Genomic DNA, 16,884 nt, shown 5'->3' on the forward strand with positions numbered 1-16,884 from the left:
GATGACAACTTCAGGATAATCAAGTGGAGAGGATGAGACAGTGGTCAGGAAACCACCATGCCGGGACCTAACTGGCAGGAAGAACTACCAAACCTAGGGATGGGCCTTTGGGCGGGCGTAAGGGTATGCGTCGAGCCAAGGCAACAGAAGCTGGCACTACTACCCAAACACAGTCTAGCCAACTACCAGCAATGCCTAAGTAGGAAAGAGTAACATCTGCTACATGCTTTCAAGTCAATGTAAAAAAAAAAGAAAGAAAACTGATTTGTAAGCACTTTAACTAAAATAGTCATTTTGTGTCTCTAAACCAGAACAAGAAAATAGTTTAATAGTGAAAGCTATTTGCTGACTTAGGCAAATGAAAGCCAATGCTAACCAAAACCACTTTCCACACACAAAAAATTTCCTTTTAATGTTTCCTACCAGACAGATAGAGAAAATGGAGAGAAGGGAAGAGACTGCTCGACTGTGGCAGAGGCACAGGGAGGAATCCTCAAGGTGGTGGGAGAATGGGCTTCTTCCACATCCAGTGAGGTCGGCTAGGACACAGCTCTGAGGGCCTAGACATCCCACCACAAGCTATTCCCACATCCTGCACAGGAAGCTACTCAACACAGTCAGCAAAAGAGCCCTGTCTGCTGGAAGAACCCTGCTAGACACCAAAAGGAGGCTGGGAACTGTGTAAACAGGCTCTTCCTGGTGACCAGGTATTAGTTTATGATGCTGAAACATGTCTCCACAGATGTAACTGAGGGCTGAGATGGTACACAGAAGATGTCCCTGAAAGTAATAACCTGCTTCTCATCACCATGCCCTTTCTGATATGGTATGAGGCAGGTCCAAGGGACTATCATTGCTGACTGGGACTGGCTACTGCCTAACCACTTACAGCTTCTGCCTTACTACACACCATTCCATTGGAGGTTTGCACAGTGAGTCCAGGTACTAGAGAGAGAGGAGGAGGAACAGGGTGTTAAACCTTATCATCCTCCTATAATCAAGAGCCATAGCTTGCACTCATGCCCTTGGGGACCCTGAGCCATACACTGATTGTGCATGCAGCTAGAGGAAGCAGGTGGCATCTCCAACAGCTTGTAGCAACCTTAAGACTAAAGCTGCTAGTTGGGCGGTGGTGGCGCACGCCTTTAATCCCAGCACTTGGGAGGCAGAGGCAGGCGGATCTCTGTGAGTTCGAGACCAGCCTGGTCTACAAGAGCTAGTTCCAGGACAGGCTCCAAAACCACAGAGAAACCCTGTCTCAAAAAACCAAAAAAAAAAAAAAAAAAAGAAAGAAAGAAAGAAAGAAAGAAAGACTAAAGCTGCTGGCTATCAGGAGCAGCTTAGAATGGGGCTCGTCATAATCACAGAATCAGCTGCCACCAGCACTGTCAGAAGACATACACAGGCAGAAGGAACGCTGTGCAATCCATGCCAGCCTCGGGCTCAGGCTTTGGCTTCAGTGTCTCTCCTATGATATGTGGTGAGGGGCTGTCTGGCTAGGGTCGGGGAAGTAGGAAATGCCACAGCTGCCAGAAAAAGGTCCACTATCAGCAGTGAGGTGTGATCATAACCATGAAGGTGAGAGAATGCTCAGAAGCCAAGTTTAAATTTTTTAAATTCCGTGTATATGTATGTACACATAAGTGAAGGTGCCCACAGAGGCCTTGGCTGACTTGGAGCTTTCTACATAGACCAGGCTGGCATTGAACTCAGAGACCTACCTGCCTCTGTCTCCTAACTGCTAGAATTAAAAGAGTGTACCACCACACTTAGCGATTATTTGTTTTTATTTTATTCATGTCTTTTGTCTTTGTGTTTATCTGTATACCACATGAGTGCAGGACCCAGGAGGCCAGACAGGGTGTCAGATGCCCTGGAACTGGAATTACAGACATTTTGTGAGTTGTCATTAGGTAATTGAACCCAGTTCCCAGGTCCTCTGGAAGAGCAGCCAGTGCTCTTAACTAATGAGCCATCTCTCCAGCCCCCAGGAGCCAAGTTTAAAGGCATAATGAACCCAGTACAAGAAGCCCACTCCATCTAAAGTAAAGCACACACCATTCCTCAGCTGTCCTCCTGGAACACCCAACAGGAAATCCCAGGATGTCTACACCCAGGCAGCAGCTGCCACCCTCAGCTCTGTGCCTCCAAGTGGAAGTTAGGTCCCCAATCCCACACCTAAGAGGAAGCAATGGGCACAAGTTGTGGGTGCTTATCCCAAGGACTGCTGATATTAAAAACATATTATACACAATATTGTTACAGTGAATATTCTGGCTAGGAATATGTTTCATTAACAAGTGGCCCTGCTCAGGCCAGCCCTAAGCTCCCAAACTCTTAGGCTCAAGCAAGCAATGTTCTCGCCTCAGGCTCCCAGGTGTGTGTGACCACAGGTGTGTATCTCTGAGTCTGGCTCAGAAGCATGTGCCCACTTTGGAGTTTTGTGTGATGAACTGGCCAAACACAGTAAACCCACTAAAAACTCAAGCCACAGCAAGAAGAATGCTAATGTGACTGCAGTGCAGCCTTAGAACATGGGCTCCACACCGCCAAAGCAATAGGCTTATCCAGCCAGGCGGTGGTGGCGCACGCCTTTAATCCCAGCACTCGGGAGGCAGAGGCAGGCGGATCTCTGTGAGTTCGAGACCAGCCTGGTCTACAGAGCTAGTTCCAGGACAGGCTCCAAAACCACAGAGAAACCCTGTCTCGAAAAACCAAAAAAAAAAAAAAAAGGCTTATCCAGTAACCAGTTCAAACTTACAAACACCGACAAGCTGAACAGCACTAAGGGCAACCGACACTGGCAAAACTACCGCCAGACAGACAAGGGGTAGGTATCTCACCCTGTGCGTTGTGCCCAGAGAAGGGAGAAGGAACCCATGAGCTGATCTAGGGTGCAGCCTATTGGTAGAGTTTCAGTACAACTACACAAAGAGAACCCCGCTACTTCCAAGAGAGATGCCCATACCCTACCTATCAACTGTGCCATGTTTCAGCACAGTTCTGAGAAACACAGGTATGGAGCTGGTTCCAAGACACTTTACATGTATAGTGAACGCCTAAAACACAAAAATAAAGGAAGATGAAAGCACTCCCGCTCAACATCCTGCCACGAGAAGCAAGCTCTGGTGACCCCACCAATTGGAAGTTTATTTGGAAGACCAAAAATGCTGTGAAGAGCTCTAAAAACCAAGTTTTTAGATGCTGATCTCCAACACACACTAGCAACAAAGGACCCCTTCAGTGACCACATCTCTCACCAGGATCTCCTGCCTCTGGCTTGGCTCTGATCTCAGTGACTGCTAAGTCTCTGGCACCCTGGCTGACCTGGATAAGCATAACTGAGGCTGTAACTAGCTAACCTCTGTCACTCTCAAACAGCATCTTATGCAGAGTCAGAACCCACTCACTGTAGATATGAACATGGTGACTTGCTGTGCATTGGTCATTCAGACTTGTAACTGGACCAGGCAGTGGTGGCACACACACTTAACCCAGCACTCAGGAGGCAGAAGCAGGCAAATCTCCGTGGGTGGGTGGCCAGTCATACAAAGTGAGTTTCAGGACAGTTAAACAGAGAAAACCTGTCTCAGAAAACAAAATAGATTCGTGACTGGCTTGTGAGTGAGTGGCTCTACCCACTGTCCATGTGTCAACTCTCCCCCTGGATACGGTGGTGTCACTTAAGAGTTTCTCTTTCCCTGTGTGTGAACAATAAACCATGGATTTGAAAGACGGTCTATTGCTTCTCTGTGACTCATACGTTCAAGAAAACACAGCAAATAAAATTGCTGAGGGAAATCAAGCTGACCATGGGCTAAGAAGAGAAATGTGTGGGATGCCTAGCCAACCCAAGCATCCTTACTCTTCAGAAGCAATCCACAGGTCCTACAATATCTTCCTCACAAAATCCAAGAAGCAACCAGAGAAACAAAAATACACCCCTGGTAGAGGAAAAGCCTCTTAGAAACGACTAAGCTGGTCAAGAACCTCGGGTAGGAAGAGCAGGGAAGTATTATTAAGCAATACAAGGAAAGCACAGGCTGAAAAACAAAAGGGCACCAAGAAAAAAACAGAGATGGTTTAGGGGATGATTTTGGTTTGGTTGGTTGGTTGTTTTTTGACACAGATCTAACTAATTCTAGCTGATCTAGAACTCACAGAGATCCACCTGCCTCTGACTCCTGGGTGCTGAGATTAAAAATGTATGCGACCATACCCCTCAAGAAAATGGAATTTTAAAAGTGAAATTTCAAAGTCGGGTGGTGGTGGTGCACACCTTTAATCCCAGCACTCGGGAGGCAGAGGCAGGTGGATCTCTGTGAATTTGAGGCCAGCCTGGTCTACAGAGTGAATTCCAGGACAGGCACCAAAAAAGCTAGACAGAAAAACCCTGTCTCAAACAAAAAAAAAACAAACAAACAAAAAAAAAAACAACGGTAAAACTTCAGAACAAGAAAATGACATTCCTGAACTAGTAGCCCACAAGAAGGCCTAGCAGCAGACTAGAGGCAACAAGATACTGTCATCTCAATGACTCTGAAGATGAATTCATGGAGGTGTCCCAACAGCAAGTAAATGCATGCAACTGCACCCCCACAGGAAATAGACATAACAACTGGGATATGCTGATGAAGCCCCCAAATTTAGCAAAAGGCATAAATTCACAGCTCCAAAATGTTCGGAGTACCCAACAGGCAAGCTTAGGAGAGCACACAGACACAGCAGAGCCATCAATACAAGATCCTGAGCCTAGCCAGAGGATGACACAGAAAACAGGGAGGTACAAAACAGCAGCTGGCTCACCACTTTTCAATTTTCAAAGTACCGCAAGAAAAAAAAAAAGCCATCAACCAAAAGTCCTGAACTCAGTAACAATATCGCTGATGACACAGGGAAAGCAAAGCTGTATGCCAGCACAAGCTGAAAGGATGCAGTACCAAGCTGGGCCTTCTAAGAAAAAAAAAAAAATCACATTTTTGCTATGTGAGCAAATGTGAAAGAATCTACATTCACTCACTCACTCACGACGCGGTTTTGTCCTGTAGTCCAAGCTGGCCTTGAACTTGTGGTCTTCCTACTTCAGCCTTCCAAATGTGGGAATTATAAGTATGTGGCACCACTTCCTGCCTCTCCCTCCCTCTCTCTTTCCCTTCCCCCTCCCGTGTGTGTGTGTGTGTGTGTGTGTGTGTGTGTGTGTGTGTGTGTGTAAGATGCTTCAGTCCAGCATCTATCTTCATCTTAATTTAAAAAAGAAAAAAAATTCCTATTAAAGCAGACTACTACAATGCACTGTGAGGCTCAGAGCCTCTGTGGTTGGCATAGGAATACGCCCCCACCCCCCGCCCGGACAAAGGTAGCCTCCACCACAGGTGTGAAATACTGCACACTCAAAGTAGACTTGAGAGGTAAGACAGCACCAAGTTACCACAAGACCCACCATGAAACCTCACAGTGTAAAAGAAGGAGATAAAACCGAATTCCATGACTCTGTTAAATGAAGCCTTCAGAGAACACAAAACTAACCAATAACAGAAAAGTAGCAGAACAGAACGAAGAACAAGAGCAAAAAAGCCCAAAGAGGGCACAGGATGAAGGAGGAACAGAGTGGAAAATAGCAAGGGAGTGGAAAATGGCCCCTTCTTTACCCTGCCAGAGGCTTGTGTCACATTGGCTCACACAGCTGTCAAAATACATGGCAAAAGGCAGGCTGTAGTGGCACATGCCTTTAATCCCAGCACTTGGGAGACAGAGACAGGTGGATTTCTGTGAGTTCAAGGCCAGCCTGGTCTACAGAGCAAGTTCTAGGACCGACTCTAAAGCTACAGAAAAACCCTGTCTCAAAAGAACCAAACCAAACTGACAACAACGACCAAAAAAAAAAAAAGCATAGCAAAAGGAAAACTGTGCATTTCACCCAGTGTAAGTTTTGCCTGTAATTTAATCACAGAGAAGTGCTGGTGTGTAAATGGCCCTGCCCACCTCTGCAGCATCATAGCACCAAGTTGCCTTCCCATCTCACTCTCCTGAGATTCCTTTCATTTCTAAGAACGAACTAAAACAAATATCATTTTGTCTTCACATAACAAAAATAGCCACCAACTGATGCCACCTCTGCAAACTGCTAGGCTTACCTGTTTGTTTCCTTGGTACCAAAAGAGGAACACGGGTCAACTAACTCTGTGGTGATGATTCAAAACATCCCTGGAATGCAGGGGGGACAGTGCTGAGCACATGGCAGAAGTGAGCTATCATCCATCCTCCCTTCTTGGACCCTTGTTCTCTATCTCACATTCACATGACCCTGAAGGGGAAGACAGGGTAGTCAGAGCCTCCTCATCCACCCCTAGATGGCTCCTACTCTCTTTATAGGGCAGGCACCCACACCCACACCCACTCAGAAGATTGTCCTCCCAATGTGCTTTGCCTGCCGGCCTTTAGCACCCTGCATAGCACAGAAGCCTCTACCCCCATCTCAGAAAGCCTAGAGCTTGGCATACACGGGAGTACCACACCAACCTTCCCACAGCTGCCACTTGGCACCTTCAAATGTCCCTTCAATTTTAACCAAACAGCACCAAGAAACTGCCCAGCATCATTCTCACATGTCCAGAGTGATGGCGGAGGGGGTTGAGCCTCTGCTTCATAAACTTTTCAATCTTAACTGCAAATTGCAGAATGCCCTGTGGCTGCACTGGGCACATCTAGGACTTCCCACCTGCATGTGCTTTAATGAGGCTCACTGTAGGTCAGTACAAGGCCTGAGGGCACACTAATTCCTTTGTAGGAACTCTACTGATACTTCCCTGTGGTTCTCAAACAATCAAGAATGATTCCATGGTTCTCCCTCCTGAGGACAAACCTGGCATCACTGGTTAGACTAAGAGAGAAGCAAGCTAGACACTGGAGTGACACGGCTCCTCCCTTTACTTCTAACCATTAGCAACTACAGCACCCAGCTTTGTTACAAGCCAGGGTTGCATGAACACAGAAGGAACACAGTACACACAAGCCTTTCTCGGGACTAATAGTTACTCTGCAAAAATGAATTAAACTCCCCAGACTGCCACAGGAAAACAGTCCAATGCCTCACAGGGCCCTCACCACTCAATGTACCTAATTCTACATGTTGGCAGTGAAGACAGCATGAAGCCCAGAACCATGGCACAGCATTTACCTGAGAGCTGTGCAGCCAGCACCAGAGAAAGAACAAGTCAAAGACCACCACACAGGACACAAGAGGATGCAATTCCCTGGGAACAGCCACAGTACATGAGAAAAACAGTTCCTGCCATGCCACGGAGCTGCATCAGGAACTGGCCACAGCACCAGCCCCTCCCTTCTCTCACTGGCTAGAACAGATGTTCCCTGGAGCCGTGGGGCAGGGAAGCCGGATGATCACCATTTCTGTGCTTCCGTAAGTGACTATTTCAACAGACACACAAAGACGTGTATGCTCATACTGGGCAGAAAATCTCAAAGGATGTGATGGGAAGACTGGAATATGTGAGCTATTAAGTGGGCAATGGAGCAGCCGCCCTTGTACAGGCTCATGGTGTGGACAAATCAGAGAACAGCAGGAACTGCAAGAGAAGATGGTATGTAGAGACAGGCGTGCCATGCTGAGAACTGCGGGCCTGGCACAGGGGAGTCCACAGCACCTTCACAGGAGTCAACCTGGTGGTGCACAGCTATATTCCTAGCCCTAGCGAGGCTCAGATAGGAGGATCATGAGTTCCAGGCAGGCAAGCCTGGGCTACAGGGTGAGACCCCATTTCAAAATAAGTAAATTAATTAATTAAAAATTTAACAACAACAAAAACAAAAAAGTCCCATACATCCTCAAAACCATGCAGAGGGCTGAGAAGCAAATCCAGATAGTGATGAGGTATGTGGTGACAGCAGTCCCACCTCAGGAGGAAGGACCACCATCCAACAGACAGTGCTGAGAAAGGGACTGGATGTACAGTGTCAAGGAGCTTTGTCCCTCACACCAAATCAATTCCAGATGGGGTGATTCAACGGAAAGATACTCAACAAGTTCTCGCCAGATGACACTGGGAAGTACCCTCTCTTAAGCTGTGTCATGCTTAACACGCATGTGCCACATATGTATCTTTCATAGCAGATGTGTTCTATAGCAAATTTCTACTTAGGTCAATGCCATATGTGATATAACAAACCAAACTGTGTGGAAAAGTCAAAGCTAGAAAAACAAACACAACTCTTCCTAGAGTCAATGTCCTCAGAAGTCCAGTTACTTCTAGAACACGAAGACCCATTTACTCCCTGGTAGGAAAGAATAGGGAACACAGAGAGATACCAACAATTGGTGACCAGAAAAAATGTGCATCACCTGGAGAGGACTCTGAGGATGGCTCTTCTCTCTGAATGGCAATGACCAAGGTCTGTTTTTGCACTGGTAGGTATGGGGAAAGGAGCAAGCAGGTAGGCACACTCTGCTACCATTTTAAAGAACACAGACTACACATACACATACTAATATTTTATTTATTTATTTTTGGATTTTTTTTTCAAGACAGAGTTTCTCTGTGGAGCTTTGGAGCCTGTCCAGGCACTCACTCTGCAGACCAGGCTGGCCTAGAACTCACAGAGATCCATCTGCCTCTGCCTTCTAAGTGCCGGGATTAAAGGCGTTTGCCACCACTGCCCGGCTCTGTGACTGCTTTAAAGAGCACAGACTTAACACACACACGCACGCACACACACACACACTACAGAGCCTGTCAGTACTCAGCAAGATGTATCATTGGAATGGTGCAGGTGACACTAATGGCAGGTAAATGGCCATGTTTACAAGGACAAGGTGAACAATTCAGTCATACTTGTATGGTAGGCGCATGTGATGCTGACAGACTGCATAGAGTTAAAGGGATGGATGTAGGAGGAAGAAACATGTAAGTTTCTCCCAAAAGTTCTAGAAAGAACTGTTTTACAAAAGGGATTGGGTATTTGGGGAAAAGACAAAAACTATGTTTTTGTTTTTTTTTGAGGACTTTGTTTTGAGGCAGAGTCTTTGCCTCTAAAGTGCTGACTGGAAAACACCATGGCCAGCAAGCACTTTAAACTAACTAGCCCAAGCCCCAGGGAAAGAAAGGAGCAATATCTGGCCCTGGTGAGGGAACTCTTCATCCAGAGTCCTTTTATACCATTTTGGCCACTTGTCTTAGATTACATAACCTACTTAAACCTTAAAATCAAGAAACTACTGAAATTTCTACCAATAAAAAAGTATCTTAGCATGCTGATCAGTGGTGGCACATACCTTTAATCTCAGCACTCAGGAAGAATAGGCAGGTGGATTTGTTAGTTTGAGGCCATCCTGGTCTATAGAGTGAGTTCCAGGACAGTCACAACTGTTACACAAGGAGCACTGTCTCAAAAAAAAAATGAACAACAACAACAAAAAATCAAACATCTTAGCTGAAGAAATGAAAGGTTCAAAGGAAGTGACAGAAGGCTGGGTATATCTGAAGATGAGAGTAGACATCACGGGCACATGTTCAGGAGGGACAAAGAAGGATGGCTAGCTTTGTTTAGAAAGCCAATGAACATGCTTAAGAACCAAACACAAAAACAGTAGAGGTCAAAGGTGATGAAGGGGAAGAAGGGAGACAGGAAACAGCAAAGTTCAGACATCTGACCCTGCAATGTCCCTGAGGAAAGACTCAAGTAGAGGTCTGAGGGAGGGACCAGAGATGTCAAGGCCAAAATATCAAGAGAAAGCCTCTTAAAGGCTTGTACTTTAGTATTGGTGGCCACAGAGAGGTAGGCAAGCTGGCTGGTGCAAGACCAGCTTACAGACACAGCACACTTAGGTGGCACCTTTAGCAGATTGCATGCCAATGTTCTGGAAACTATGTATTGTAAGTGTGCTCTCAACCCAAAGGCAAGGTAAATATGGCACACAGGACTGAGGCACAATGGACAGAATGGAACTTCAGCAAATATAGCTTCAGAAAAGCAGCAAGACTTGGCATTTGCTGGCTACCTACGCACACAATGCCACCATGCTATGTATAAGACCCTGTCCTGTTGTGACAGCTTCCAGGTTCTGACGCTCTAGCACACAGCTTAGATGGGGCTCAAGTGGTGACCAAGGTGGCCATGGACTGACTACTGTGAAAGCAACAGCTTTGGAGTTCAACGTGGGGGAAATGCAGTCACTTCAGAGCCATACAGCCACACCATTCCATGGCAGCAAGCGAACCTGCTATGACTCTAAGACCTGACTAGGCTTCTGCTTACTGTTGGAGATAATGCCACTAAGAAGGCTATTAAAACAGAGTTTGAGTGTGTCTAAAAGCCCACAGCATGCACTTCACTGTGAACAGGACAAATGCTTTGGCCATGCACTGAAGTACTCCCACCTAGGTAGAAACAGAAGGAGCAATGTGTACAGACAGTGGACTCAGGAGAGAAAATCCGACTGCCCTGGAGAAAAAAAAATAGCATCTCAGTCCCAGGTCCCTTGAAGACACAACCTACTCTAGCTCTTTAGAATGCTGGGGGCTTTTGGCAGCAGTATATAGGGTTCAGGGTTATAAGAGAAACCAAGCGAAGCCATCTGCTTCTCACATGATATCCACAGGACAAACTGCCCCAATGCCTGACCTTTGAACTGCAACGACTTGCAAGAGCTTACCACAGACAAGTGGCCAAGCAGAAGTGTAGCCTGTCTCAGGCAAGAGTTTATTAGCAATTTTATCTGTAGTCTATGGACACTGTTGTCTGCACAAGGCAAACCCTAGGATACACACGGCCAAAACCAGGTGGACAGCTCTGCAACTGTACAGACATGTGCCAGAAAGCAAGACCAGGACCTCAATACACACCACATGCAGCACACCATTTCGGACCTCCTTATAGTGCTATCTTGTTTATGATCTAACAAATAAAGCTTGCCTGAAGATCAGAGTGCAAAGCTAACCATACTAGTCAGTCATACAGACCAGGCACTGGTGGCACACACCTTTAATCTCAATAGCTACACTAGTTAGCCAAAGAGGCCGGGTGGTGGTGGTGCACACATTTAATACCAGCACTAGAGAAGAATATAAGGCAGGAATGAGACAGGAACTCACTCTCTTTTCAGTCTGAAGACTTCATAGAGGTAAGAGCTCTTTAGTGATTGGCTGCTTTGCTTCTTTTATCTTTTCAGTTTGAACCCCAGTATCTGTCTCTGGGTTTTTATTACTCATGCTACACCTCCTTTAAGAGAAAAACACCCCTATGAAGTAGTTCTGGCTTCCAGAACAGACACCAGGGTCACAATTGTAATAAGACAGACCCACAGCCAACTCCACCTGCCATTGTAACCATAGTGCCCAGAGGGCCTGACAGCTATGCAGCACTGCCCAGCAGTCTCCCAGGTGGCAGTCCACCCCAAGAATGAAGTCCCTTGGAATGGCATGTGATAACACAGTGCCAAGGAGCATGTATTAATGTTGGGCATTCAAGAGTTTACCTTGAAAGACCTCAACTAAGCATCAACCCAAAAAAACCCTCAGCCACATGATAAATGAATATTACTCAGCCAATAAAAAAAGGGCAGCCAGGCAGTGATGATGCACGCTTTTAATCCCAACACTCATGAGGCAGAGGCAGGAGGATCTCTGTGAGTTTGAGGTCAGCCTGGTCTACAAGAGCTAGTTCCAGGATAGGCTCCAAAGCTACAGAGAAACCCTGTCTCGAGAGAAAAAAAAAGGCAAGGTGGTGTGCAAACTCTCACAAGAGAAGCCTAAAAGCATGCCAAGTGAAAGAAATTCATCACAAAAGGGCAAGTATTTGTGATTCCATTTACATGACATGATCACAGAAGACAAATCCATAGAGACAGAAATTTGATCATGAGTTTCTGTCTCTTGAGGGACCGGTAGAGAGAATGGGAGTGATGGCTCAGAGGTGTCTTTCAAGAATGATCAGATGATCTGAAGTTCAACCATGTTAATGACCACAGAGCACTGCAAAACACCCTTAACCAGCACAACTCAGAGTAAATGTTCTCTTGCACCAGCTCCCTATCACCAACTTGAACAAGTGTACAAGTCCACCCAGGGCAGTCGAATGCCAGCTCCTCCTTCCTCAGCCTCCTGAGTGCTGAGATCGAGAACCTCATTTACCCAGTCAAAGGTCTTGATTTAACCTGCTTCCAAAACCAAGGCTTTTTATTTAAATAAAATGCAAACACTGTTCTCACTATAGAACCCTACGACCATGTCTAGGGGATAGAAAACATTGGCAGCATTCAGGAAATTAAGCCCCGCAGCCCCTCATCCTCCCATACTAGTGTGCATGATACAGCAAACGGTTTTCTGAAGTAAGTCATGCCTATTTAATGCCATTCACAGCTGGGCTTGGTGCATACCTATCTTCTCAACTCTCAGTAGGCTGAGGCAGGAGGATAGCAACTCCCAGCCCAGGGTGAGCAATACAGTGAAATGCTGGTCTTTAAAATCAATAGCCAGGTGGTGGTGGCGCATGCCTTTAACCCCAGCACTCGGGAGGCCGAGGCAGGCGGATCTTTGTGAGTTCGAGGCCAGCCTGGTCTACAAGAGCTAGTTCCAGGACAGGCTCCAAAGCTACAAAGAAACCCTATCTCGAAAAAACAAAAAACAACAACAAAAGAAAAAAGAAAAAAAATCAATAAACCACGCCTTTAATCTCCTAGATTACTCAGAACATTGTGTATTTTTAAATAAAATGAAAAGTGAGGGCTTAGAGAAGTGACTACAAATAATGTTTTTTCAGAAAGTTAAGAGAAATAAAAATTTAAATCAAAGACATCCAAAAGCAACCCACATCTTCATTTCTGAGAGCAGAGCCTCGAGAGCAAGTGTGACACTTACGGAGGAGGCAAGGGCTGCCTTCTCCTGATGACACGGAGGCCCAGGTCCAGTCCAGGGCTAACCAGGTACTCAGCTGGACTTCACCCTCCAAGCACACCATCAGCCTTCAATTGCAGAGCTGCAAGTGAGCCCAAAGTCCAGTTAAGGGAGCTAAAGTCCCTTTGGGAGTGACTTCTAAGAGCCATGGAGAAGAAAAAGAAAAATGTCTGTTTGGACCTGGGCAAACATGACCCAGCCTTCATTGCTAAGTCTTGACCCTGCTCCAGGGTCAAGCAGTGTTCCTAAATTTACAAAAAGGACCCCAACTCTGTCAGGCCCACATAACTCCTGAAACAGCTGAGATGCCCAAGGCAAGACAGATATGTTAGCGCCAGATAATGCATACCTCTGTGAAATGCACTGAGAGCCAGCATGGTCGGGAAGGCTATATTGATGGCACAGCTGCCAGCTGCCCTGTCACCTCTGGAGTACTTTAGCCTGGCCTTCTACCGCACAGGAGACAAAGGCTGAGGTTACACAGCTGGTGACCAGTGCCCACACCCTGGCGACTAGATTAACTCCTTCATCTCTCAAAGGACTTATGCCTGAGACAAAGACTATCTTAAACAAGACACTCTGAGGGCAGGCTGGAGTGGGGTGAAGCTCGGGGGCAGAGCGCCTGCCTGGTATGCACAAGGTTCTAGGTCCCATCCCCAACATTGTAGGTGGGAGAGGACCCAAGACATGTGTTCTAGACACTTCTACTCTGAATTGACTGCTCTACTAAACCCAGTGTCACCATCTCCGACATAGAATGGTACCCCTGGATGCACTGTGAGCTTCACTCACAGCCGTCTGGCTGCAGCAAGTACATGACAAGTGCATGATCTTGAGCAAAACTAATTGCAGGGGAGGAGACGACAACAACCTAGCCTCCCCAGCCAGGGGACAGTCTGGTAGGCTGGGGAGCTGAAATTGCCTTGGGCCCTGCCTTTCTTGTGACAGCTGCCCAGCACACAATAGGGAAGTGAGGTGGGAAACTGTATGGGGAGGGGCAAAAACAAAACAGAAAAACCACAGTCTCAGAGATAAATGTCACTGAAAAGGTAAGACACCATAGAAGCCCATCCAGTAACCACAACCACTACTTAGAGGAAGACATTAAAAAGGAGAAGCCACAATCCAAGGTTCAAAGAGAGCTGAAAGAAAACAAAAAAAGCCTGCTTTCCTGACCACCCCATCTTGTTCACCTTGGGCAGGGGAAGCCTATTAAGAGTTTTAACTTAAAAAAAATTTTTTTTAAAGGCTGCAGAGAAGCTGGGCAGAAGGCCCAATTGTGGCCTCCTACTGCCAAGGACACAGTGTGGTAGGTACCTCAATGGTCCCCTGGCACTGAAAAGCCTTTCTCTTACAGCAAATATGGGCTCCCGGATCCAGGGCTGCCTTCAAAGGTTCAAATGCCCATCCACAACTATAGGCTAAGAGAGCGCAGGAGAATGAATTCCTTCTGCTTGTCACCATGGCCTCCAAAAACCTGGTCTTCAGCTTCCATCAGAAGCAGGTGCTGCACCAATCCTCAAACATTTGGGCCAAAGCTGGCATTTCTCAACAGTCAGGCTGCCTGCCCTCGCTGTCCACCAAGCTGACTTATCAATAACTAAGGCCGGATCCCACCTCAGTGGGTTTGGGCTCTCCCTGACAGCGGGTCACTAGTGGCAACTAACATACAGAGGCGCCGTGGCTGCAAAGCCCCTGTCAATGGCTAGGCTCTCCAGACAGACATGCTCACTAGCGTGCGCAACCCACCCAAACGCACACGCGCGCACACACGTTCGCATACATCGTACCCCTGCCATGCACGCGCGTGCCCTCCTGACGGCCCGGGGACACCTGTGCCAGGAGGGCAGGGGCAGGGCCCTCTTGGGCCAAGGTTCCAGAGCCTTCTCCGAAACACCAGATCTGGTCAGAGCAAGTCGGACACATCGCTGAACTCTTATCTGTCACCTAAGAGACCGAGTGACAGGACAAAGGCCTTATCGCGTCTCCAGCGTGGGCTGTGACACAGAGCACACAAAGGGGCTGCGCACTGACGCCGGCCACCGGGTCCCTAGTGGGTCTCTGCTTGCCGGCCAGGGAAGGACCCCAGGCGCTCTGCCCCCATCGCACGCGCGCGCTCACCTTGTGGCAGGTCGAGCAGGTGGGCAGAGCGCCGCCGGGACCGGGCGCGCTCTTGCCGCCGCCGCCACCACCACCACCACCGCCACCGCCGCCGTTGCCGTTCAGGCTGCTCTGGATCTGCGTGAGCTCCTGGCGCAGCACCTGCTTCTGATGGAAGCTGAAGGCCGGGTGGTTGGAGGCCATGGTGAAGAGCAGAAGGAACTCATCGCCCGTGCGTCCCTCGTTGAGCTGCAGCCCGTAGTTGTGGATGATGGAGTCAGTGTGCGTGAGCGTGCGGTACAACACGCCCGCCGCCTCGCGCTGCTCCGAGCCCAGCAGCGCCAGCGACACCAGCAGCTTGCTCCGCACCACCTCGTCCGTCAGGTTGGTGAGGCTGCCAAGGTCCGCCGGGTTGTTGGCCTTAATCTCCGAGTCGCGCAGGGAATGGTAGTCCTTGCGTGCCAGGTCCTCCAGGCACGAGCCGAGGAAGCGCAGCTCGAGAGGGATGCACAGGTCCAGCAGGCCGCACAGGAACTCCACGCGCTGCGGCGACGGCAGCTCGGAGAACCAGCGGTACACGCCGTCCCTCTGCAACGGGCAGCGCTTCTCCACCATGCTGCCGCCCGCGCCGCGCCCGCCGCCGGGCCCGGGAGCCGCGCGCGGGCGGCCGGGGGGCGCGCAGGGCCGCGGCCGGGCGCCGGGACCGGGGCCGGGCGAAGCCGCGCGCGCGCGGGCCGGGCGCGGACGCGGGCGCGGGCCGGGCGCGCGCGGGCCGGGGGAGCCGCCCGCCAGGGGCCCCGCGGCGGCCGGAGCCGGGGCCGCGGCCGGGGCGGCTGGGGGCGGCGAGCGGCCTCGGGGCCGCCGCTCACGGGGAGGCGCCCTGCCCGCGCCCGTCCCCAGCGGCGGCCGGTGCGCGGCAGCGGCGGCGGCCGCTCCTCGTCGTCGTCGTCGTCGCCCGGGAGGCGGCCGCCCCCATCTCCCCGCGCGCCGCAGGGTCTGTCAGTGCGGGCCGCCCCCCGACGGAGCCGCCCCGGCCATGCCGCCTCCTGCGCTTGCGCCCAGGCCGGCCGTTACCCGCTGCGAGGCTGGGCGCGGCGCCCGGACGGGCCTGGCGTGGCGGAGTGATCCAGCCGGACCCGCGGACGGATCGCGGCCCGGGCCGTCGGAGCTGAGCAGAGCGCGCTCGCGAGCACGGGCGGCCGCGGCCAGCGGAGTGGGCGGGGTGGCGGCCTCTCGCGACAGCCCGGGCTGGCCGGACCCGCCCCCCCACGCCGATTGGCCCGGCCGCCTGTCCTGCGCCCGGACTCGGCCCAGCAGCCTCTCAGGATTGGTCGGAGCTGAGGCCCCGCCTTGGAGAGGGACTGTCGATCACCCCGAGACCACCTTCACTCGCCCCCCCCTCCCCCCCCCCCCCCGACCACCGGTGCTAGCCGATTGGTCGGCGGGAGTCGGAGTGATGGAAAACCCGGGATGGAACTTTGGGCGCTTTTGTTCCCTCAGATTAGCCCGGAGCCTTGTTTTTGGGAAAAGACGGGCGTTGGGCCTTCGTGCTTTATTCACGAACGTGAGAGCAAGGAGGTGGCGGTGGGCCTAGAAGAACTACTGGCGCCGGGTTTCCCGCTGTCTGCCCGAGTCAAGCTGTGTGACCTTGGGCGTCGGTATTTCTCCCTAAAGCCCCTAGGTGCCTCCCGGGGAAGACGCGAGTGATAATACCCTCCCTGGGGGCTTTGGAGTAGGTGGTGAGCTCACAGTGGGCGAGCACCTGCGTTTTTGAGGCGGCAGGCCCGCTTAGGGCGAAGGTGATGGGAAGAACAAGCCTCCTCCCCAACATCTGTCAGCAAGGTCTGTCAGCCAACCAGTCAGCCCGCCCTGCCAGCGG

The 16,884-nt window shown here is 49.9% G+C and overlaps 1 protein-coding gene across 2 annotated transcripts in view; it reads right to left on the minus strand.

The window, feature by feature from the left end:
* Zcchc14 (zinc finger CCHC-type containing 14) overlaps positions 1 to 15,635 on the minus strand; it is a 56,445-nt gene extending 40,810 nt beyond the window's left edge. For both annotated transcript variants that reach the window (XM_075977486.1, XM_075977485.1), the window contains exon 1: positions 15,027 to 15,635. In XM_075977486.1, the coding sequence (XP_075833601.1) occupies positions 15,027 to 15,620 (594 nt within the window). In that variant the 5' untranslated portion in view covers positions 15,621 to 15,635. The remainder of the gene's footprint in view (positions 1 to 15,026) is intronic.
* Between the last annotated feature and the right edge of the window lie 1,249 nt (positions 15,636 to 16,884).

Source organism: Microtus pennsylvanicus, chromosome 6, assembly GCF_037038515.1.
Source record: "Microtus pennsylvanicus isolate mMicPen1 chromosome 6, mMicPen1.hap1, whole genome shotgun sequence".
Classification (NCBI taxonomy): Eukaryota; Metazoa; Chordata; class Mammalia; order Rodentia; family Cricetidae; genus Microtus; species Microtus pennsylvanicus.